The sequence below is a fragment of the Phyllobates terribilis genome, unplaced genomic scaffold (genome assembly GCF_046119375.1).
Source record: "Phyllobates terribilis strain yellow unplaced genomic scaffold, ASM4611937v1 Scaffold_12__6_contigs__length_324123572, whole genome shotgun sequence".
In the NCBI taxonomy this organism is placed as follows: domain Eukaryota; kingdom Metazoa; phylum Chordata; class Amphibia; order Anura; family Dendrobatidae; genus Phyllobates; species Phyllobates terribilis.
Window position 1 is genome coordinate 20,920,596 of NW_027362772.1, and position 26,904 is coordinate 20,947,499.

General features: G+C 42.1%; 1 protein-coding gene across 1 annotated transcript in view; it reads right to left on the bottom strand.

The window, feature by feature from the left end:
- The window catches only part of SCN1B (sodium voltage-gated channel beta subunit 1), a 73,271-nt gene that overhangs the window by 12,319 nt on the left and 34,048 nt on the right, over positions 1 to 26,904 (bottom strand). Inside the window, exons 3-5 of the mRNA XM_073655676.1 lie at positions 13,906 to 14,072; positions 3,052 to 3,289; positions 2,694 to 2,835 (exon numbers count right to left, since the gene is read on the bottom strand). Coding sequence (XP_073511777.1) covers positions 2,694 to 2,835; positions 3,052 to 3,289; positions 13,906 to 14,072 — 547 coding nt within the window. The remainder of the gene's footprint in view (positions 1 to 2,693; positions 2,836 to 3,051; positions 3,290 to 13,905; positions 14,073 to 26,904) is intronic.

The following is a 26,904-nucleotide window of genomic DNA, read 5'->3' on the forward strand; positions in this document are numbered from 1 at the left end:
GAAGAGTCTGGAAATATAAACTCATGATGACCTTTGACACCTTCAGAGCAGGAATGAATGTGTTGCATGGATTTATGTCATTCTACATCAACTAAGGAATGTGGTCCTCAGAGCTTTGGTGTCATCATAACACTCCTTATTTATGAACCAATCCAATATTTACAGACAGAACTGTTTATCTCTCTCCCATAGTAATAGCTCTGCTTTACGTCACCTGTCTCATCTATTGCATTATTTCTGTGTCTTATTGTGTATAAATATGTGACTCTTCAGATTTTGTGTTATACTATGCCTGATGAAGAGGCCTGAGTAGCCTAGAAAGCTTGCAACCTGTTACCATCTTTTCAGTTAGCCATTAAAAGGTATCAACCACTGAGGACTTTCAAATCTAAATATTTTTCTATCTACTGGCTAACACGGTACAAATATATATACACCGCGTGCAGAATTATTAGGCAAATGAGTATTTTGATCACATTATACTTTTTATACATGTTGTCCTACTTCAAGCTGCATAGGCTTGAGAGCCAAGTACCAATTAAATAAATCTGGTGATGTGCATCTCTGTAATGAGGAGGGGTGTTGACTAATGACATCAACACCCTATATAAGGTGTGCTTAATTATTAGGCAACTTCGTTTCCTTTGGCAAAATGGGTCAGAAGAGAGATTTGACAGGCTCTGAAAAGTCCAAAATTGTGAGATGTCTTGCAGAGGGATGCAGCAGTCTTGAAATTTCCAAACTTTTGAAGCGTGATCACCGAACAATCAAGCGTTTCATGGCAAATAGACAACAGGGTCGCAAGAAGCGTGCTGGCCAAAAAAGGCGCAAGATAACTGCCCATGAATTGAGGAAAATCAAGCGTGAAGCGGCCAAGATGCCATTCGCCACCAGTTTTGCCATATTTCAGAGCTGCAACGTTACTGGAGTATCAAAAAGCACAAGGTGTGCGATACTCAGGGACATGGCCAAGGTAAGGAAGGCTGAAAAACGACCACCTTTGAACAAGAAACATAAGATAAAACGTCAAGAATGGGTCAAGAAATATCTTAAGACTGATTTTTCAAGGTTTTATGGACTGATGAAATGAGAGTGACTCTTGACGGGCCAGAGGGATGGGCCAGAGGCTGGATCAGTAAAGGGCAGAGAGCTCCACTCCGACTCAGACGCCAGCAAGGTGGAGGTGGGGTACTGGTATGGGCTGGTATCATCAAAGATGAACTTGTGGGACCTTTTCGGGTTGAGGATGGAGTGAAGCTCAACTCCCAGACCTACTGCCAGTTTCTGGAAGACAACTTCTTCAAGCAGTGGTACAGGAAGAAGTCGGTATCGTTCCAGAAAAACATGATTTTCATGCAGGACAATGCTCCATCACATGCATCCAACTACTCCACAGCGTGGCGGCCAGTAAAGGTCTAAAAGAAGAAAAAATAATGACATGGCCCCCTTGTTCATCTGATCTGAACCCCATAGAGAACCTGTGGTCCATCATAAAATGTGAGATCTACAGGGAGGGAAAACAGTACACCTCTGGGAACAGTGTCTGGGAGGCTGTGGTGGCTGCTACACGCAATGTTGATCGAAAACAGATCAAGCAACTGACAGAATCTATGGATGGAAGGCTGTTGAGTGTCATCATAAAGAAAGGTGGATATATTGATCACTAATTTTTTTGGTTTTTGTTTTTGCATGTCAGAAATGTTTATTTCTAAATTTTGTGCACTGATATTGGTTTACCTGGTGAAAATAAACAAGTGAGATGGGATTATATTTGGTTTTTATTAAGTTGCCTAATAATTCTGCACAGTAATAGTTACCTGCACAAACAGATATCCTCCTAAGATAGCCAAATCTAAAAAAAAAAACACTCCAACTTCCAAAAATATTAAGCTTGCATATTTATGAGTCTTTTCGGTTGATTGAGAACATAGTTGTTGATCAATAATAAAAATAATCCTCTAAAATACAACTTGCCTAATAATTCTGCACACAGTGTATATAGATATATCTAGATATCTATATATATCTATTTTTTTCCCCCTCTTTCCTAAACTGTAAATTTTCACTTTTTGAGGTAATACTCAGTATTACCACTATATGGCGATACATGGTAATAATTCTATGGTTCAATACTCAATCTTACCAGTAGATGGCGATACATATTAACAAATCTATTATGCTCTTCTTTTTGAGGCAATACTCAGTTTTACCACTAGATGGCAATACATATTAACAAATTTATAGGGTTCTTCTGGTGTCTATATGATGAATGATAAATAATCTGACTTTCTAGCAATCTTGTACCTGGGACAATATATATTTATTTTACTCATTTATATAGTGCCAATAATTCCACAGCACTTCACAGACAACATCGGCACTGTCCCAATTGGGGCTCACAATCTAAATTCCCCATCAGTATGCCTTTGGAGTGTGGGAGGAAAACGGAGAACCCGGAGGAAACACACACAAACACGGGGAGAACATACAAACTCCTTGCAGACGTTGTCTTTGGTGGGATTTTAGCCCAGGGTCCCAGCGCTGCAAGGCTGCACGGCTAACCACTGAGCCACCATGCTGCCATTAATGGGAAATATTACCCTTACGTCTCAGCCTTGGGGTCCTGTCTGGTAGTTAATATATATCAGATATATACTACATTTAGTCTCAGAGTTTCCCGTGCTCGCACTCACGCGTTTTCCAGCACTTGCTCCTCCCCGGCCGCAGCAATCTTCCGATAACAGTAGATCATTTCGGCCACCAGCCATATTGTGAGCACTACGATGAGGACGTACATCATGATCTCTGACACTATGGACGCGACATCCCTGTTACCTGCAGCGGAAGACGGAATCTTATCAATCAATTCATCACATTCATCACCAGAACCATCATTAGTACATGAATACGAAACCAAAATCATCATCAGTACATAAATATGGAACCAAAATTATTATCAGTACATAAATAGAACACCAGAGCCATCAGCTACTCCTGGTTTTTGATTGTCTCCAAAAACTCTTTGTGTACCTTGTTAGTTTCGTCACTCACCTTTGCTCACCACTGTAATGTCCATGAATTTGGTGACATTGGTGTTGTATTCATGGCTTTCAAAGATCAGCGTGCGGTTGACGCTGCACATGTAGGTCCCCGCGTGATCGAAGGTCACGTTGGAGATGACCACGGACATGTCCTGCAAGTCCTCCGAGTGACTGCTCCCGTTCCACTTCAGACGCCCTACGAAGCGTTCGTCATCCACTATCGTCTGCGGGTACTGGTAGGTGAGGATCTGGGCAGGGAAGACAAAAGGAACGTCATGGAGTGAGAGCACCCAGGACCCCCTGCGCAAAGTATCCACAGAGCTCAACCATTGGTGCAACTTGTGCCACATGAGGGCCACATCCACAAAGCAGGTGGAATTATGCATTGTGATCAACTATTGGACTGCATAAAATCTTCTTGCACAGGGGCCTCTTCTGCCTGTACCCACCATGCAAGGGCCCCAGAAGTCAGGGGGCCACTACACCTACAAAACAGCTTCTATTACAGACATAAGGGGCTGCATTATGAGGACCCACATACAGGTACCCTTCTGTTTGTGTTTTCTGATCTCAGGGTCTTCTTCAGAGACAGCATCAGGTGGGGTTCAGCAATAATAACACCCTCTAGTGGTGGCTTTTTAGATAGCAATTTTTCAGATGTACCATTTATGCCAAAACAGGGCTGTATATGGGCAAGGAGACATCCCTTGCACCCACACTCAGCACTATTTGACCGAATTTCCATCTCGGTGTGCACTGGCGATTTCCAGTATGAGATGATCTTAAAGCACCAACCTGCCTTTAAGCCATGCTTTATAGTGCAGCTCTGCTCCATTAGGACTTCAAGACATGCTTTACAGTGCAGCTCTGCTCCATTAAGATTTCAAGCCATGCTTTACAGTGCAGCTCTGCTCCATTAGTTAGACCTTCAAGTCATGCTTTACAGTGCAGCTCTGCTCCATTAGGCCACATAGTGACCCCTACTGAGCCACGCTGTTGTTCCCCAGTCTGAGTGAGTTTTAAAACAAAGTCATGCCTCAGGTCATGCTTTACAGTGCAGCTCTGCTCCATCAGACTATACAGTGACTCCAATGGAACTGTACTGTATTAGTCTGAGCTTGTCTGAAAGAGACATCCTTCTTGTCCACTATAAAGGCTGTCACCCAGATTTCCCAGGAGCAGTGATGGCAACTGACACAGAAGGAGGAGGAGGAGAAGGAGGAGGAGGAGGATTTCTATCACAGGATCCTTTATATACAAAACTCATCAAAACAAGAGAAGATTTACAGTAAACAAAGCAGGAAAGTTAAAAATACACAAAGTGGATGAATATTTATATCTCTGACATCTCCAAATTCCGACAAGTGCAGAAGACACAACTTTGAAGTCTGAATTACTGCAGAAAGGAGACAACAGAAGCCAACGATGATCTACCAGACTGCGCCCAGGTTATACCAGCACTATATACCAGAAGATGTACAACTTATACCAGCTGGTGCCCAGGGTATACCAGCTGTACCTATATAATTATATACAGGAGATGCCCAGGTTATACCAGCTGTACATATATAATTATATACAGGAGATGCCCAGGTTAGACCAGCTGTACCTATATAATTATATACAGGAGATGCCCAGGTTATACCAGCTGTACATATATAATTATATACAGGAGATGCCCAGGTTATACCAGCTGTACATATATAATTATATACAGGAGATGCCCAGGTTATATCAGCTGTACATATATAATTATATACAGGAGATACCCAGGTTATACCAACTGTACATATATAATTATATACAGGAGATACCCAGGTTATACCAGCTGTACATATATAATTATATACAGGAGATACCCAGGTTATACCAGCTGTACATATATAATTATATACAGGAGATGCCCAGGTTATACCAGCTGTACATATATAATTATATACAGGAGATGCCCAGGTTATACCAGCTGTACATATATAATTATATACAGGAGATGCCCAGGTTATACCAGCTGTACATATATAATTATATACAGGAGATGCCCAGGTTATACCAGCTGTACATATATAATTATATACAGGAGATGCCCAGGTTACACCAGCTGTACCTATATAATTATATACAGGAGATGCCCAGGTTACACCAGCTGTGCATATATCATTATATACAGGAGATGCCCAGGTTACACCAGCTGTACCTATATAATTATATACAGGAGATGCCCAGGGTATACCAGCTGTACCTATATAATTATATACAGGAAATGCCCAGGTTATACCAGCTGTACCTATATAATTATATACAGGAAATGCCCAGGTTATACCAGCTGTACCTATATAATTATATACAGGAGATGCCCAGGTTATACCAGCTGTACATATATAATTATATACAGGAGATGCCCAGGTTATACCAGCTGTACATATATAATTATATACAGGAGATGCCCAGGTTATACCAGCTGTACATATATAATTATATACAGGAGATGCCCAGGTTATACCAGCTGTATATATATAATTATATACAGGAGATGCCCAGCTTATACCAGCTGTACATATATAATTATATACAGGAGATGCCCAGGTTATACCAGCTGTACATATATAATTATATACAGGAGATGCCCAGGTTATACCAGCTGTACATATATAATTATATACAGGAGATGCCCAGGTTATACCAGCTGTACATATATAATTATATACAGGAGATGCCCAGGTTACACCAGCTGTACATATATAATTATATACAGGAGATGCCCAGGTTACACCAGCTGTGCATATACAATTATATACAGGAGATGCCCAGGTTATACCAGCTGTGCATATATAATTATATACAGGAGATGCCCAGGTTATACCAGCTGTGCATATATAATTATATACAGGAGATGCCCAGGTTATACCAGCTGTACATATATAATTATATACAGGGGATGCCCAGGTTATACCGGCTGTACATATATAATTATATACAGGAGATGATCAGGTTATACCGGCTGTACATATGTAATTATATACAGGAGATGCCCAGGTTATACCGGCTGTACATATATAATTATATACAGGAGATGCCCAGGTTATACCAGCTGTACATATATAATTATATACAGGAGATGCCCAGGTTACACCAGCTGTACATATATAATTATATACAGGAGATGCCCAGGTTACACCAGCTGTGCATATATAATTATATACAGGAGATGCCCAGGTTATACCAGCTGTGCATATATAATTATATACAGGAGATGCCCAGGTTATACCAGCTGTGCATATATAATTATATACAGGAGATGCCCAGGTTATACCAGCTGTACATATATAATTATATACAGGAGATGCCCAGGTTACATCAGCTGTGCATATATAATTATATACAGGAGATGATCAGGTTATACCAGCTGTACATATATAATTATATACAGGAGATGCCCAGGTTATACCAGCTGTACATATATAATTATATACAGGAGATGCCCAGGTTATACCAGCTGTGCATATATAATTATATACAGGAGATGCCCAGGTTATACCAGCTGTGCATATATAATTATATACAGGAGATGCCCAGGTTATACCAGCTGTACATATATCATTATATACAGGAGATGCCCAGGTTATACCAGCTGTACATATATAATTATATACAGGAGATGCCCAGGTTATACCAGCTGTACATATATCATTATATACAGGAGATGCCCAGGTTATACCGGCTGTACATATATAATTATATACAGGAGATGATCAGGTTATACAAGCTGTACATATATCATTATATACAGGAGATGCCCAGGTTATACCGGCTGTACATATATAATTATATACAGGAGATGCCCAGGTTATAGCAGCTGTACATATATAATTATATACAGGAGATGCCCAGGTTATACCAGCTGTACATACAGTACAGACCAAAAGTTTGGACCCACCTTCTCATTTAAAGATTTTTCTGTATTTTCATGACTATGAAAATTGTACATTACACTGAAGGCATCAAAACTATGAATTAACACATGTGGAATTATATACTTAACAAAAAAGTGTGAAACAACTGAAAATATGTCTTATATTCTAGGTTCTTCAAAGTAGCCACCTTTAGCTTTGATGACTGCTTTGCACACTCTTGGCATTCTCTTGATGAGCTTCAAGAGGTAATCACCGGAAATGGTCTTCCAACAATCTTGAAGGAGTTCCCAGAGATGCTTAGCACTTGTTGGCCCTTTTGCCTTCACTCTGCGGTCCAGCTCACCCCAAACCATCTCGATTGGGTTCAGGTCTGGTGACTGTGGAGGCCAGGTCATCTGGCGTAGCCCCCATCACTCTCCTTCTTGGTCAAATAGCCCTTACACAGCCTGGAGGTGTTTGGGGTCATTGTCCTGTTGAAAAATAAATGATGATCCAACTAAACGCAAACCGGATGGAATAGCATGCCGCTGCAAGATGCTGTGGTAGCCATGCTGGTTCATTATGCCTTCAATTTTGAATAAATCCCCAACAGTGTCACCAGCAAAGCACCCCCACATCATCACACCTCCTCCTCCATGCTTCACGGTGGGAACCAGGCATGTAGAGTCCATCCGTTCACCTTTTCTGCGTCGCACAAAGACACCGTGGTTGGAACCAAAGATCTCAAATTTGGACTCATCAGACCAAAGCACAGATTTCCACTGGTCTAATGTCCATTCCTTGTGTTCTTTAGCCCAAACAAGTCTCTTCTGCTTGTTGCCTGTCCTTAGCAGTGGTTTCCTAGCAGCTATTTTACCATGAAGGCCTGCTGCACAAAGTCTCCTCTTAACAGTTGTTGAAGAGATGTGTCTGCTGCTAGAACTCTGTGTGGCATTGACCTGGTCTCTAATCTGAGCTGCTGTTAACCTGTGATTTCTGAGGTTGGTGACTCGGATAAACTTATCCTCAGAAGCAGAGGTGACTCTTGGTCTTCCTTTCCTGGGGCGGTCCTCATGTGAGCCAGTTCCTTGTAGTGCTTGATGGTTTTTGCAACTGCACTTGGGGACACTATCAAAGTTTGCCCAATTTTTCGGACTGACTGACCTTCATTTCTTAAAGTAATGATGGCCACTCGTTTTTCTTTACTTAGAATTTGCATTATGGCAAGAAAAAAGCAGCTAACAGTCTATTCAGTAGGACTATCAGCTGTGTATCCACCAGACTTCTGCACAACACAACTGATGGTCCCAACCCCATTTATAAGGCAAGAAATCCCACTTATTAAACCTGACAGGGCAGACCTGTGAAGTGAAAACCATTTCCGGTGACTACCTCTTGAAGCTCATCAAGAGAATTCCAAGAGTGTGCAAAGCAGTCATCAAAGCAAAAGGTGGCTTCTTTGAAGAACCTAGAATATAAGACATATTTTCCGTTGTTTCACACTTTTTTGTTAAGTATATAATTCCACATGTGTTAATTCATAGTTTTGATGCCTTCAGTGTGAATGTACAATTTTCAAAGTCATGAAAATACAGAAAAATCTTTAAATGAGAAGGTGTGTCCAAACTTTTAGTCTGTACTATATATAATTATATAGAGGAGATGCCCAGGTTATACCAGCTGTACATATATAATTATATACAGGAGATGATCAGGTTATACCGGCTGTACATATGTAATTATATACAGGAGATGCCCAGGTTATACCGGCTGTACATATATAATTATATATAGGAGATGCCCAGGTTATACCAGCTGTACATATATAATTATATACAGGAGATGCCCAGGTTACACCAGCTGTACATATATAATTATATACAGGAGATGCCCAGGTTACACCAGCTGTGCATATATAATTATATACAGGAGATGCCCAGGTTATACCAGCTGTGCATATATAATTATATACAGGAGATGCCCAGGTTATACCAGCTGTGCATATATAATTATATACAGGAGATGCCCAGGTTATACCAGCTGTACATATATAATTATATACAGGAGATGCCCAGGTTACACCAGCTGTGCATATATAATTATATACAGGAGATGATCAGGTTATACCAGCTGTACATATATAATTATATACAGGAGATGCCCAGGTTCTACCAGCTGTACATATATAATTATATACAGGAGATGCCCAGGTTATACCAGTTGTGCATATATAATTATATACAGGAGATGCCCAGGTTATACCAGCTGTGCATATATAATTATATACAGGAGAAGCCCAGGTTATACCAGCTGTACATATATAATTATATACAGGAGATGGCCAGGTTATACTATCTGTACATATATAATTATATACAGGAGATGCCCAGGTTATACCGGCTGTACATATATAATTATATACAGGAGATGCCCAGGTTATACCAGCTGTACATATATAATTATATACAGGAGATGATCAGGTTATACCAGCTGTACATATATAATTATATACAGGAGATGCCCAGGTTATACCAGCTGTACATATATAATTATATACAGGAGATGCCCAGGTTATACCAGCTGTACCTATATAATTATATACAGGAGATGGCCAGGTTATACCAGCTGTACATATATAATTATATACAGGAGATTCCCAGGTTATACCAGCTGTACATATATAATTATATACAGGAGATGCTCAGGTTATACCAGCTGTACATATATAATTATATACAGGAGATGATAAGCTTATACCAGCTGTACATATATAATTATATACAGGAGATGCCCAGGTTATACCAGCTGTACATATATAATTATATACAGGAGATGCCCAGGTTATACCAGCTGTACATATATAATTATATACAGGAGATACCCAGGTTATACTAGCTGTACATATATAATTATATACAGGAGATGCCCAGGTTATACCGGCTGTACATATATAATTATATACAGGAGATGCCCAGGTTATACCAGCTGTACATATATAATTATATACAGGAGATGCCCAGGTTATACTAGCTGTACATATATAATTATATACAGGAGATGCCCAGGTTATACCAGCTGTACATATATAATTATATACAAGAGATGCCCAGGTTATACCAGCTGTACATATATAATTATATACAGAAGATGCCCAGGTTACACCAGCTGTACATATATAATTATATACAGGAGATGCCCAGGTTATACCAGCGGTGCAAATATCATTATATACAGGAGATGCCCCGGTTATACCAGCGGGACATATATAATTATATACAGGAGATGCCCAGGTTATACCAGCTGTACATACAGTACAGACCAAAAGTTTGGACCCACCTTCTCATTTAAAGATTTTTCTGTATTTTCATGACTATGAAAATTGTACATTCACACTGAAGGCATCAAAACTATGAATTAACACATGTGGAATTATATACTTAACAAAAAAGTGTGAAACAACTGAAAATATGTCTTATATTCTAGGTTCTTCAAAGTAGCCACTTTTTGCTTTGATGACTGCTTTGCACACTCTTGGCATTCTCTTGATGAGCTTCAAGAGGTAGTCACCGGAAATGGTCTTCCAACAATCTTGAAGGAGTTCCCAGAGATGCTTAGCACTTGTTGGCCCTTTTGCCTTCACTCTGCGGTCCAGCTCACCCCAAACCATCTCGATTGGGTTCAGGTCTGGTGACTGTGGAGGCCAGGTCATCTGGCGTAGCACCCCATCACTCTCCTTCTCAGTCAAATAGCCCTTACACAGCCTGGAGGTGTGTTTGGGGTCATTGTCCTGTTGAAAAATAAATGATGGTCCAACTAAACGCAAACCGGATGGAATAGCATGCCGCTGCAAGATGCTGTGGTAGCCATGCTGGTTCAGCATGCCTTGAATTTTGAATAAATCCCCAACAGTGTCACCAGCAAAGCACCCCCGCACCATCACACCTACTCCTCCATGCTTCACGGTGGGAACCAGGCATGTAGAGTCCATCCGTTCACCTTTTCTGCGTCGCACAAAGACACCGTGGTTGGAACCAAAGATCTCAAATTTGGACTCATCAGACCAAAGCACAGATTTCCACTGGTCTAATGTCCATTGTGTTCTTTAGCCCAAACAAGTCTCTTCTGCTTGTTGCCTGTCCTTAGGAGTGGTTTCCTAGCAGCTATTTTACCATGAAGGCCTGCTGCACAAAGTCTCCTCTTAACAGTTGTTGAAGAGATGTGTCTGCTGCTAGAACTCTGTGTGGCATTGACCTGGTCTCTAATCTGAGCTGCTGTTAACCTGTGATTTCGGAGGCTGGTGACTCAGATAAACTTATCCTCAGAAGCAGAGGTGACTCTTGGTCTTCCTTTCCTGGGGCGGTCCTCATGTGAGCCAGTTTCTTTGTAGCGCTTGATGGTTTTTGCAACTGCACTTGGGGACACTTTCAAAGTTTGCCCAATTTTTCGGACTGACTGACCTTCATTTCTTAAAGTAATGATGGCCACTCGTTTTTCTTTACTTAGAATTTGCATTATGGCAAGAAAAAAGCAGCTAACAGTCTATTCAGTAGGACTATCAGCTGTGTATCCACCAGACTTCTGCACAACACAACTGATGGTCCCAACCCCATTTATAAGGCAAGAAATCCCACTTATTAAACCTGACAGGGCAGACCTGTGAAATGAAAACCATTTCCGGTGACTACCTCTTGAAGCTCATCAAGAGAATGCCAAGAGTGTGCAAAGCAGTCATCAAAGCAAAAGGTGGCTACTTTGAAGAACCTAGAATATAAGACATATTTTCAGTTGTTTCACACTTTTTTGTTAAGTATATAATTCTACATGTGTTGATTCATAGTTTTGATGCCTTCAGTGTGAATGTACAATTTTCAAAGTCATGAAAATACAGAAAAATCTTTAAATGAGAAGGTGTGTCCAAACTTTTAGTCTGTACTATATATAATTATATACAGGAGATGCCCAGGTTATACCAGCTGTACATATATAATTATATACAGGAAATGCCCAGGTTACACCGGCTGTACATATATAATTATATACAGGAGATGATCAGGTTATACAAGCTGTACATATATAATTATATACAGGAGATGCCCAGGTTATACCAGCTGTACATATATAATTATATACAGGAGAAGCCCAGGTTATACCAGCTGTACATATATAATTATATACAGGAGATGGCCAGGTTATACTATCTGTACATATATAATTATATACAGGAGATGCCCAGGTTATACCAGCTGTACATATATAATTATATACAGGAGATGCCCAGGTTATACCAGCTGTACATATATAATTATATACAGGAGATGATCAGGTTATACCAGCTGTACATATATAATTATATACAGGAGATGCCCAGGTTATACCAGCTGTACCTATATAATTATATACAGGAGATGCCCAGGTTATACCAGCTGTACCTATATAATTATATACAGGAGATGGCCAGGTTATACCAGCTGTACATATATAATTATATACAGGAGATTCCCAGGTTATACCAGCTGTACATATATAATTATATACAGGAGATGCTCAGGTTATACCAGCTGTACATATATAATTATATAGAGGAGATGATAAGCTTATACCAGCTGTACATATATAATTATATACAGGAGATGCCCAGGTTATACCAGCTGTACATATATAATTATATACAGGAGATGCCCAGGTTATACCAGCTGTACATATATAATTATATACAGGAGATGCCCAGGTTATACTAGCTGTACATATATAATTATATACAGGAGATGCTCAGGTTATACCGGCTGTACATATATAATTATATACAGGAGATGCCCAGGTTATACCAGCTGTACATATATAATTATATACAGGAGATGCCCAGGTTATACTAGCTGTACATATATAATTATATACAGGAGATGCCCAGTTTATACCAGCTGTACATATATAATTATATACAAGAGATGCCCAGGTTATACCAGCTGTACATATATAATTATATACAGGAGATGCCCAGGTTACACCAGCTGTACATATATAATTATATACAGGAGATGCCCAGGTTATACCAGCGGTGCAAATATCATTATATACAGGAGATGCCCCGGTTATACCAGCGGGACATATATAATTATATACAGGAGATGCCCAGGTTATACCAGCTGTACATATATAATTAATTATATACAGGAGATGCCCAGGTTATACCAGCGGTGCAAATATCATTATATACAGGAGATGCCCCGGTTATACCAGCGGGATATATATAATTATATATGGGAGATGCCCAGGTTATACCAGCTGTAAATATATAATTATATACGGAAGATACCCAGGTTATACCAGCTGTACATATATAATTATATACAGGAGATGCCCAGGTTATACTAGCTGTACATATATAATTATATACAGGAGATGCCCAGGTTATACCGGCTGTACATATATAATTATATACAGGAGATGCCCAGGTTATACCAGCTGTACATATATAATTATATACAGGAGATGCCCAGGTTATACCAGCCTCACATATATAATTTTTTACAGGAGATGCCCAGGTAATACCAGCGGTGCAAATATCATTATATACAGGAGATGCCCCGGTTATTCCAGCAGAACATATATAATTATAGATGGGAGATGCCCAGGTTATACCAGCTGTACCTATATAATTATATAAGGAAGATACCCAGGTTATACCAGCTGTACATATATAATTATATACAGGAGATACCCAGGTTATACCAGCTGGACATATATAATCATATACAGGAGATGCCCAGGTTATACCAGTCTAACATATATAATTATATACAGGAGATGCCCAGGTTATAGCAGCTGTACATATATAATTATATACAGGAGATGCCCAGGTTATACCAGCATGATCTATGTTGTACAGTTACAATATCCGTCTCCATGCTCCCCCTGCCATTTTCGCCCCTTGTACCCCCCATCTGTGTATCCCTCTGTTTATACTGATTACTCACCAGATCAAATTTCTCTAGTCCTTCTTGTTTAAAATACCACTCGGTGAAGGTTTTGGCCACCGTCTCTCCTCGCTTCTTGCAGGAAATACATCGGATCTTAAATTCTTTCCCAGCGACGGCCTCCGTCTCCGGATCGACCTCTACGCAGCCGGACCAGCAGGTGTACGCTAGGTAGAAAGAAGACAACGTTACGTTACTGTCTACATAGTCTATGTCACAGGGAAAGTTTGTAAAATCCATAAAGACATCTCCGGAGAGAGGACATATCAACCTCACATTGAACATATGAGATTAATTATTACTGGGGGAGTGAGAAAGAGCTGACACTTCAACCTCCATTGAAATGGAACCTACTGCCGTGAACAGGTAATTACAATAGGGGATCTGCTGACAACCAGCCAACAAGCCTAGAATTTGTATACTCAGAGGCAGAGAAGTACAATTCCTGAGGCAAAAGCTTCCTCTGTTCAAAGGAGCTATCTGTCACGCTAGGTAAGGGAAGGACCAAGTGTACAATGATGGGAAAAGGGGGGAAACCCAACAACTAGGGAAAGGGAGAGTGGAGACCCCTAGGTAGATCTTACAACACCCTGACTCCCCTACAGTGCCTACATGGTTCCGCACCTATCGCCGAGCAGGAAACCTAATCCCTGACTGCCCACAGAGCTAGGTCCTAGGTAGGGAGGGGAAGGGGTGAGCACTAGTCAGCCCCCACTGCAACTAAAGACAAACAAGGAAAACAGACAAGGGGATACACTTAGCTTGAGAAGACACCAGAGAGTAGGCGACAACAATCAACCAACAAACTCCAAGAAGAAACTAGCCAACAGTTAGTACTCCAGGCTTGAGCAGTGGAAAATAGTTCTAGCACCGACGACTCTCTGGAGACACTGAGGGTTTTTAAATATCAAGCAAGGGTGTGTCAATTAGCAGCAGAAGGTGGAGATCACTGCTGGGTCCTAGCGAGAAAAGGATACCACTACACTACAGAGAAGAAAGGATCAAGAAGGTGTCTGCAAAGCCAAGAGCAGCGACCTTCTACAGCAGGATCCAGAACGACTGTCTGTCAAAGCAGGAAAGGGAGCAGCAAAGTAGGGCATAGGAGAGGTGAATATAAAAGATTATTTTTTTAACCCCTCCCATGCAGGTTGAATTTGCGCTATCTTCATTGGATTACTATAATTGAGATGCCTTAATGATGAATAAGAGACAGGAAATACAAGAATAAGAAGTGTTGTCAGGTTGTCACTGGTACAGAAGTTGCTCTTATATGAAGTCTGTAACTTCACAACTAATCATTTCACTCTGGGCATTGATATTCAAGGCTCAAAAATGTAGGGCTCTGTTATGCTAAGTATGGGAAGAACCCAGCGTACGGCGACGGGAAAAGGGGGGAAGCCCAGCCACCTAGGGAAAGGGGGAGTGGAAACCCCCTAAGTAGATCTAACAACACCATGACTCCCCTATCATCCCTAAATAGGTTCCGCACCTATTGCCAAGCAGGATACCTTAGCCCTGGCTGACCCTAGAGCTAGGCCCTAGGTAAGGAGGGGGAGGGGTGAGCACTAGTCAGCCCCACTGCAACTAAAGGCAAACAAGGGAAACAGACAAGGGGATACACTTAGCTTTGAGAAGACACCAGAGAGATCACGACTGCAATCCACAAAGGAACTCCAAGGAGAATCTAGCTGACTGCTGAAATTCCAGACCTGAACAGAGGAATTAACTCTATCGCCAGCAACTCTCTGGAGAAACTGAGGGTATTTAAAGATCCTGCAAGTGTGTGTCAATTAGCAGCAGGAGGTGGAGATCACTGCTGGGTCCTAGCGAGAGAAGGATATCACTACACTACAGAGATGAAAGGATCAAGAAGGTGTCTGCAAAGCCAAGTGGAGCAACCTTCTACAGCCGTATCCAGAACGACTGGCTGTCAAACCTGATACACCTGTGACACTATTTCAGACACTCTGGAACCAGTGATCAGTGAGAAATATTGGGGCTTGCATCAATTTAATATTTATGTGAGATATATTTTCGGCATCGTGGGGAAGAGACTAACATAACGCATTCACTCACATCACCATAAGGCCATTCTAACCCCTCAAACTAAATATCGTTCAGATATATGATGTTATCCATGCCATGTTTCATCTCTGTAGAAAGGTAAAATCGTGATAGAAAACATGACAAAAATATCTCCCGCTTGGGACCTCCAGGGGCAAAGAAATCCTGAACGTTGGGGATCTCATAACCTTGTAAAGAACTAACACATCCCATGACCAGACTCTCATGTGAGCTCAGGGGAGGAGTCCTGAGGAGATAATTTGCATATTCCCACTGCATTTTGGGGTAAGTGAAGAGTCTCCGCGAGCTCAAAGAACACTGGATTTTGGCTGTTGGAGCTGAAAAGAGGACATCGGTAAACCAGGGGAGGAGTCCTGAGGAGATAATTTGCATATTCCCACTGAATTTTGGGGTAAGTGAAGAGTCTCCGCGAGCTCAAAGAACACTGGATTTTGGCTGTTGGAGCTGAAAAGAGGACATCGGTAAACCAGGGGAGGAGTCCTGAGGAGATAATTTGCATATTCCCACTGCATTTTGGGGTAAGTGAAGAGTCTCCGCGAGCTCAAAGAACACTGGATTTTGGCTGTTGGAGCTGAAAAGAGGACATCGGTAAACCGCGCGCCTACCGGCACGCGCATTTTGAAGCTTTTTTTTAAGCTTTTTTCACTGTTTTCAGAACATTAACAATAAGAACATGGAAGAGTCCAGGAGCCATTTGGTGAGCTGCATATCCTGCTACATGTTCACAGACTTGCCAGTGGAAAAGCCAGACTTCACATGCCAGAAATGCAAGCTTGTGTCCCTGTTGGAGGAAAAGTTGCGAAATCTAGAAGAGAGGTTAACTACCTTGAAAATCATTAAGGAAGGTGAAGAGTTCTTAGACAGAGCAGAATTATCTCTTCATGATTCAGAAAGAGAAGAAATTCGAACTGCACCTGACGAAACAGAGGAATGGAAGCATGTGACCCACAGAAGCAGGAGGATCGAGAGGCAGTCAGCACCCATACTGCTCAGGAACCAGTACCAGGCTCTCACACAGGAGAACCATGAAGAAATACAGCAAGATAAGACTTTGCCAGCAATGAATAACCTTGTAAGCCCTCAGAATCCTCCTGGATGGAGAAAGAAGAATGTTGTGAAGAAAAAACGGAGAGTGGTGGTCATGGGGGATTCCCTGTTAAGAGGAACAGAGGCCGCTATCTGCAGACCAGACATAACCTCAAGAGAAATGTGCTGTCTTCCAGGAGCAAAAATTAAAGATGTGTCTGACAGGATATCAAGACTCTTCAGACCTACAGATCACTACCCATTCCTGCTAATACATGTGGGGACAAATGACACCGCAAGAAAGGACCTGGAAACCATCTGCAGTGACTTTGAAGACTTAGGCAAGAAAGTGAAAGAATTGGGAGCGCAGGTGGTCTTCTCATCCATCCTCCCAGTGGATGGCCATGGAACAATGAGGTGGAATAAGATTCTACAGGTGAACAACTGGCTACGTCGATGGTGCCGTCAACAAGGATTTGGATTTCTGGATCACGGAATGAATTACCTATACGATGGACTACTTGCTAGAGATGGGGTGCACCTTACGAAGACTGGAAAACATGTATTTGGAAGTCGCCTTGCTACACTCATCAGAAGAGCTTTAAACTAGAACAATGTGGGAAGGGAAGCAAAAGGCCAGAAAAAGCCATACAGCTGACAAATACTATTGAGATCTCTGCTACTGGAAGTGGAAAAGAAGAACAAAGACAAAAAAATCTAAATAATAAAAATATGGGAGGAAGAGAAACCAATCACAAACTAAAATGTTTTTATACAAATGCACAAAGCATGGGCAACAAACAAGGAGAATTGGAACTACTAATGCAGGAAAAGGAATATGATGTCATTGGAATCACTGAAACTTGGTGGGACGATACACATGATTGGAATAAAAGGCTAAAAGGATACAACTTATTTGCAAGAAACAGACTTGATAAACGAGGAGGAGGTGTTGCATTGTATGTTAGAAAAGCGTATATCTGCACAGAGATTGAAGCTTCAGAGACTGGGAGTTCTGTGGAAACTGTTTGGGTAAGAATACAAGGAGAGAACAACGGAAAGGACACCATTGTAGGCATTTACTACAGGCCACCTGGGCAAGCTGAAGATATGGATGAACTCTTTATGTATCAAATGACCAAGTTCTCCAAAAAATATGACGTAGTGGTCATGGGAGATTTCAACTATCCAGACATTTGTTGGGAATCTCTCTCAAGTAAAACTAACAGGTCAAGCAAATTCTTATCCTCTCTTGCTGACAACTTTATCTTCCAAAAGGTAGGGGAGAAAACAAGGGGATCTGCTACTTTGGATCTAATTCTTATAAACAGGGAGGAAATGGTTGAGGAGGTAAAGGTGGCTGGGACCCTAGGAGGCAGCGATCATGCTATTATAGAATTTTGGATAACTAGAGGAGGAAGACATGTGAAGACTCAAACTTCAAGGTTAGATTTTAGAAAGGCAGATTTTAAGAGACTCAGAAAGAGAATAGGAGGGATCCAATGGCTGGATGTCCTTAAGGACAAAAATGTCCAGGAAGGATGGGAAATTTTTAAAAATGAGATTCTCAAAACACAATCGTTAACAATCCCGAAAAGTAGGAAGAATGGGAAGCATTTAAGGAAACCAGGATGGATGAACACAGAACTTAAACACATGCTAAAAAGAAAGAAAGAAATGTTTATTAAATGGAAAGAGGGAGGCATATCTAAAGAAGATTATAATGCAGTCTGCAGATCCTGCAGGGCACGTATCAGGTTAGCTAAAGCTGACAATGAATTAAGGCTTGCAAGAGATGTCAAAAGCAATAAAAAAGGATTTTGGGGGTATGTCAAAAGTAAAAGAAAAGTCAAAGATGCTATAGGATTTTTACAGGATGAAAATGGAGAAATGGTAAGAGAGGATGTTGAGAAGGCCGAACTTTTTAATTCCTATTTTGCATCTGTTTTCTCTCAGAAAGAAAATGTAACATCAACTGATCTTCACTGTCCTTTTAAAGGAATAGAGGAATCCAAGTTATCAGTAAACAGAAAGATTGTGAGGGAATATTTAGCTAACATAAATGAGTTCAAGTCTCCAGGTCCAGATGAATTACACCCCAGAGTACTGAAGGAGATTGTAGAAGAAATTTTAGAACCACTCTCCATAATCTTTGAAAATTCTTGGAGAACAGGAGAAGTCCCAGAAGACTGGAGAAGAGCAAATGTTGTTTCTATCTTCAAAAAGGGGAAGAAGGTGGACCCAGGGAACTATAGGCCGGTGAGTCTGACTTCTATACCAGGAAAGATCTTTGAACAAATTATTAAACAACATGTATGTAAGTACATGGATAAGAATGAAGTGATTAACCAGAGTCAGCATGGGTTTGTAACTAACAAGTCATGTCAGACTAACTTAATTTCCTTCTATGACAGAATCACTGACTGGGTGGATCAGGGAAATGCTGTAGATATAGTATATCTTGACTTCAGCAAAGCATTTGACAAAGTATCTCACATCATCCTTATTGAAAAAATGACCAAGTATGCAATGGACCAGGCAACTGTTAGGTGGATTCATAACTGGCTTAGTGATCGGACTCAAAGGGTGGTTGTAAATGGCTTCACATCCAGCTGGATGAATGTCTCAAGTGGGGTACCACAGGGCTCCGTCCTGGGACCTGTATTGTTCAACATCTTTATCAATGATTTAGATGAAGGAATTGAGGGTAAACTGATTAAATTTGCTGATGACACAAAGCTAGGAGGGATAGCTAATACTAGAGAAGAGAGAGAGAGGATTCAAAAAGACCTAAATAAACTGGAGCAGTGGGCAGCAACCAACAGAATGGTTTTTAACAGGGAAAAATGCAAAGTACTACATCTGGGCAATAAAAATGAAAAAAGCATATACAGAATGGGAGGAATAGAGCTAAGCAACAGTACATGTGAAAAAGACTTAGGTATACTAATAGATCATAGACTGAACATGAGTCAACAGTGTGATGCAGCAGCAAAAAAGGCAAATACAATTCTGGGATGTATTAACAGAAGCATACAGTCTAGATCACGTGAAGTCATTATCGGTCTTTACTCCTCTTTGGTCAGACCTCATCTGGAATACTGTGTACAGTTTTGGGCACCACATTTTAAAAAAGACATAGACAAACTGGAGCAAGTTCAGAGAAGAGCGACCAGAATGGTGACTGGTCTGCAAACCATGTCCTATGAGGAACGGTTGCAGGATTTGGGAATGTTTAGCTTGCAAAAAAGAAGACTGAGAGGAGACTTAATAGCTGTCTACAAATATGTCAAGGGCTGTCACATTGTAGAAGGATCATCTTTATTCTCATTTGCACAAGGAAAGACTAGAAGCAATGGGATGAAACTAAATGGGAGGAGACACAGATTAGATATTAGAAAAAACTTTTTGACAGTTAGGGTGATTAATGAGTGGAACAGGCTGCCACGAGAGGTGGTGAGTTCCCCTTCAATGGACGTCTTCAAACAGAGGCTGGACAGACATCTGTCTGAGATGATCTAGTGAATCCTGCTTTGAGCAGGGGGTTGGACCAGATGACCCAGGAGGTCCCTTCCAACTCTACCATTCTATGATTCTATGATTCAGCAAGGGGAGGTATATGGGTATAACCCTGATCTAATAAAAATCAGAGTTTGGGTTTTTGCCATTTGTCAGTCCTGGAACACACAGATTGTTGTGGTTCGGTCCATTTTTCTAAAAGGAGTATCTCCCTCCACTAAGCTCTAAGTCATTTCAGTGACATCAGCTTTAAAGGGGTATTCCCATCTCCAAGATCCTATCCCAATATGTAGTAGGTGTAATAATAATATTAGCAAATACCTCCAATTAGAAATGTAATATAGTATTTTTGATTCGCTTTGTCTCTTTCCTCATGTGCAGGCATTGCAGGACCTTAGGTATCCATGGTTACGTCCACTGATAAAATGACAGTTAGTTAGCTAGCTGCTAGTGGTCCTAACCATGGAAACCTAAGGTCCTGTATAGTATATACAGTATAATATAGTATATTCAGACCCTTTGCTCAGTATTGAGTAGAAGCACCCTTTTGAGCTAGTACAGCCATGAGTCTTCTTAGGAATGATGCAACAAGCTTTTGACACCTGGATTTGGGGATCCTCTGCCATTCTTCCTTGCAGATCCTCTCCAGTTCCGTCAGGATGGATGGTGAATGTTGGTGGATAGCCATTTTCAGGTCTCTCCAGAGATGCTCAGTTGGGTTTAGGTCAGGGCTCTGGCTGGGCTAGACAAGAATGGTCACAGAGTTCTTCTGAAGCCACTCCTTTGTTATTTTAGCTGTGTGCTTAAGGTCATTGTCTTGTTGGATGGTGAACCTTCGGCCAAGTCTGAGGTCCAGAGCACTCTGGAAGAGGTTTTCATCCAGGATATCTCTGTACTTGGCCGTATTCATGTTTCCTTCAATTGCAACCAGTCGTCCTGTCCCTGCAGTTGAAAAACACCCCCAAAGCAAAATGCTGCCACCACCATGTTTCACTGTTGGGATTGTATTGGGCAGGTGATGAGCAGTGCCTGGTTTTCTCCACACATACCGCTTAGAATTATCACCAAAAAGTTCTAACTTCGTCTCATCAGACCAGAGAATCTTATTTCTCATAGTCTGGGAGTCCTTCATGTGTTTTTGAACATACTCTATGCGGGCTTTCATATGTCTTGCAGTGAGGAGAGGCTTCCGTCGGGCCACTCTGCCATAAAGGCCCGACTGGTGGAGGGCTGCAGTGATAGTTGACTTTGTGGAACTTTCTCCCATCTCCCTACTGCATCTCTGGAGATCAGCCACAATGATCTTGGGGTTCTTCTTTACCTCTCTCACCAAGGCTCTTCTACCACGATTGCTCAGTTTGGCTGGACGGACAGATCTAGGAAGACTTCTGGTGGTCCCAAACTTCTTCCATTTAAAGATTATGGAGGCCACTGTGCTCTTAGGAACCTTGAGTAATGCAGAAATTCTTATATAACCTTGGTCAGATCTGTGCCTTTCCACAATTCTGTCTCTGAGCTCCTTGGGCCGTTCCTTTGAGCTCATGATTCTCATTTGGTCTGACATGCACTGTGAGCTGTGAGGTCTTATATAGACAGGTGTGTGCCTTTCCAAATCAAGTCCTATCAGTTTAATTAAACACAGCTGGACTTCAATGAAGGAGTAGAATCATCTCAAGGAGGATCACAAGGAAATGGGCAGCATGTGTCTGAGCAAAGGGTCTGAATACTTATGACCATGTGATATTTCAGTTTTTCCTATTTTAGTAAATTTGCAAAGATTTCTCAATTTTTTTTTCACTCAAGATGGGGTGCAGAGTGTACTTTAATGAGAAAAAAATTAACTTTTTAGAATTTACCAAATGGCTGCAATGAAACGAAGAGTGAAAAATTTAAAGGGGTCTGAATATTTTCCGTACCCACTGTACATGATAGATAGATAATAGATAATAGATAGATAATAGATAGATAAATAGATAATAGATAGATAATAGATAGATAGATAGATAGATGGATGGATAGATAGATAGATAGATAGATAAATAGATAATATATAATAATAGATGAATATTTAGCTCCAGGCTTATTTACAATCCATATTTCTTCTGTATCAGTAGAGAACGTTCCATATTCTATATGTTCTATATCTTCTTTCCTATATCTCTACTTCTCGCTCTATAGGCGCCGGGACGTTGTAGAGCTGATGTGTCATTCTTATGTTTTCGGGTGAGTGGATGAGAATTTCTGCAGAGATATCAGTCTGTATCTTGTGCTGAGGCCTCGGCCGGGCCCCCGGGGCTCTGAGTGCACTTTACACAATCATCTACTAATGTAAGTGAGGAGCCGTGGTCCGGACTCTGCTCCTGGTAATGGATCATCTTAACTCTTAACACTCTGCTCTCTGTAGTCAGCAATAACTGGGAGGATACTGGTAAGAGACGATTGGTGCCTGGTTTATAAATTAGGGTCAAGTTCCACTTATGATGTCCTCAAAAATGGCAAATTGTCGTTATAAATTAAGTGGGACCCCATAATTCTGAGGCATTTTTATGGTCAGCACTGAGACATTACATCACTGTATGATTCTTGGTAGAGAGGTCCCATCATGCCAGACCCTAGGATAGGGGGCGCTGGATGGAGCCAATTTCCAAATCACTGTCTTCATAAAGACAATTTTGGAAACGGTTGACCAGGTTGACTTGATACCTTTCTGTAGACTCATTTCCAGGGGGATTCTAACAAAGAAGACCATAACATCTACAAGGGTGAAGGTTTAGAAATGTGAAGGGATTTCCTTCACAAGGTCAAATTGGCTAAAAACCTCGTGTAAATAGACCCCAAAACAAGAAAGACGATGACTTCTAGAAGGAGTCAAGAGTTAGGAATAGGAGGCTATTTTCACATTTCAAGTTAACCAAGGTCAACCTTCATTCCAGCAGTTGAAGGGTTAACCAGGTGAGATACAAGGAAAGAACTCAAATACAGATCTCCATATTTAAGCAAAGTCGCCACGCCCGGCACTTTCAATGCATTTCTGAGCTTCATCTTTGGCTCTTCCGTTGCGTTTTCGTCTTCATGACTTATTCACGATTGTTTACAAGTTTCCAGCATGAAATCATAATGTAAAGTGAAGCAGCAAAAATGATCGAAAGCGGGAAGTGATAATCAACTGGTTACACCTCATCCTCGGTTGAAACGTGGATATTGCATCTCTCGCCTTAATAATCACCCAAAGAAATCGTCCCCAATCTGCCGTTGATCTTCTCCTCTAAACTTGAAAGTGGCAAGAACTTTTTTCTACTTGGATCATTTATGAACAATGGAAGATTCGGCAGTGAAGAATAGAGATCAGGTTGGTGGAGGTCCCAGGACTAAGAATCTGGTGAGGACTCCAATCCCATGACCGAAAGAAGGGACCTAATCCATTAAGGGAGCCACGTGAAGGAAACAACCTCCGAAGTCCATGAGAGCTGTGAGAATAGATGACTTCCTTAGACCTCAAAACAAAGACAGGGGCGTAGCAAATACCCATGGGACCACTATAACAAAACCTGGTCTACGGCCCGACTCCAACATGACACCTTGAGCAGCACAGGAGTAATGCGCACAGTCATGTAGTCATGTCACAGTACAGGGATAATACACACAGTGATGTCACTGTACAGGCATAATACACACAGTGATGTCACAGTACAGGGATAATAAACACAGTGATGTCACAGTGCAGGGATAATACACACAGTAATGTCACAGTACAGGGATAATACACAGAGTGATGTCACAGTACAGGGATAATACACACAGTGATGTCACAGTACAGTAATAATACCCAAAGTGAAGTCACAGTACAGAGATAATACACACAGTGATGTTACAGTACAGGGATAATGCACACAGTGATGAAACAGTACAGGGATCATGCACACAGTGATGTCACATTACAGGGATAATACACACAGTGATGTCACAGTACAGGGATAATGCACACAGTGATGTCACAGTAGAGAGCTAATGAACACAGTGAAGTCACAGTACAGGGATAATGCACACAGTGATGTCACAGTACAGGGATAATACACAGTGAGATCACAGTACAGGGATAATACACACAGCGATGTCACAGTAGAGAGATAATGAACACAGTGATGTCACAGTACAGGGATAATGCACACAGTGAGGTCACATTACAGGGATAATACACACATTGATGTCACAGAAAAGGGGGTAATGCACACAGTGATGTCACAGTACTGGGATAATGCACACAGTGATGTCACAGTATAGGGATAATAAACACAGTGATTTCACAGTACAGAGATAATGAACATATCGATGTCAAAGTACAGGTATAATGCACACAGTGAGGTCACAGTACAGGCATCATGCACACAGTGATGTCACATTACAGGGATAATACACACAGTGATGTCACAGTATAGGGATAATAAACACAGTGATGTCACAGAAAAGGGGGTAATGCACACAGTGATGTCACAGTACAAGGATAATGTACACATTGATGTCACAGTAGAGAGATAATGAACACAGTGAGATCACAGTAAAGGGGTAATGCACACAGTGATGTCACAGTAAAGGGTTAATGCACACAGTGATGTCACTGTAAAGGGGTAATGCAGACAGTGATGTCACAGTACCGGGATAATGCATACAGTGATGTCACAGTAAAGGGGTAATGCACACAGTGATGTCACAGTAAAGGGGTAATGCACACAGTGATGTCACAGTACAGGGATAATGCACACAGTGATGTCACAGTACAGGGATAATGCACACAGTGATGTCACATGGCAGGAAAATATTAATGTCAGGGACATATTAACAGAATATTAGCCCCTTCTCCCATGCCCTCTGCTGTAGTGTTTGTCCAGAGATGACAATTATACAGTGTCTACTGCAAATTGTAATGGGTCTGGGAGGCGGAACCTCTGGGCTACAATACAAGGGGGCGGTCCTTGTAAGGGAGCGGGTGGCGACCAGGCAGGTAGTCACAGGAGGTGACCAGGACAGTCTCTGGGTGTACGGGCAGGAGGACACGGCAAGTGATCGGGGCAGTCTCTGGATAAAGGGTAGGTACGACCTGTGATGGCTGAACCTCCAGGTAGGCTAGCAAGGCAGATGAAGAATGTGTGCTCCCAGGTGAGCAAGCGAGAGTCTCTGGAATAGCAGGTGGTCACAGCACGTGACGGCGGAGCCTCCAGGTAGGCAAGCAGGCAGGTAACGGAGAAGCGCTCCCAGGTGAGCGGGCAAGAGTCTCTGGAATAGCTGGTGGTCACAGCACGTGACAGCGGAGCCTCCGGGCAGGCAAGCAGGCAGGTAGCGGAGAAGCGCTCCCAGGTGAGCGGGCAAGAGTCTGGAGTAGCTGGTGGTCACAGCACGTGACAGCGGAGCCTCCGGGCAGGCAAGCAGGCAGGTAGCGGAGAAGCGCTCCCAGGTGAGCGGGCAAGAGTCTGGAGTAGCTGGTGGTCACAGCACGTGACAGCGGAGCCTCCGGGCTGGCAAGCAGGCAGGTAGCGGAGAAGCGCTCCCAGGTGAGCGGGCAAGCTGGTCCATAGACAGACTGACCGGAGTTGTAAGGCAGACCGTCGGACCTCAGGCAAGCAGGCAGGTAGCTGAGGTGCGCTCCCAGGTGAGCGGGCAGGCTGGTCCTTAGACAGACTGACAGGAGTAGTAGGGCAGACCGTCGGACCTCAGACTAGCAGACAGGTAGCAAGTAATCAGGCAGGAATCTGACAGGTAACTGGCAGGTAACTGGCAACGGGACCTGAGGGCTGAAGCACAGGTGAGACACAGGTGCAAACAACATTGCTCGGGCACCTCCATTTTGGAGGAGGTGCCTTATATATGATGAAGTCCTCCGGCCATTGGCCGGGGACTCCTTAGGACGGCGCGTGCGGCCCCTTTAAGAGGAGGGGAGCGCGCGCGCGCCCTAAGCACAGGGGCCGGGAAGGAGCGCGCGCTGAGAGCAGAGCGGGAGGAGGACGCCGGGAAGGAGCGCGCGCTGACAGCAGAGCGGGAGAGGGACGCCGGGCACGGGGCAGAGCGGTGAGGGGAGCAGCGTCCCTGCCTAGCAGAGGGCAGGGACGCCGGCACTACAGTACCCCCCCCTTTAGGCCCCCCCTTTTTTAGGCCAGACAGAAATTTAGCTAGGATGAGAGGGGCATGGATGTTCTCCCGGGGCTCCCACGTTCTCTCCTCAGGACCAAACCCCTTCCAATCTACCAGAAAAAAGGTCTTTCCTCTTACCCTTTTGGTGGCAAGAATGTTCTCTACCTCAAACTCGTCCTCAGCAGAAACCGGAGCAGGAGGCGTACCTGTAGACTTGGAAAAAGAGTTAAGTACCACAGGTTTGAG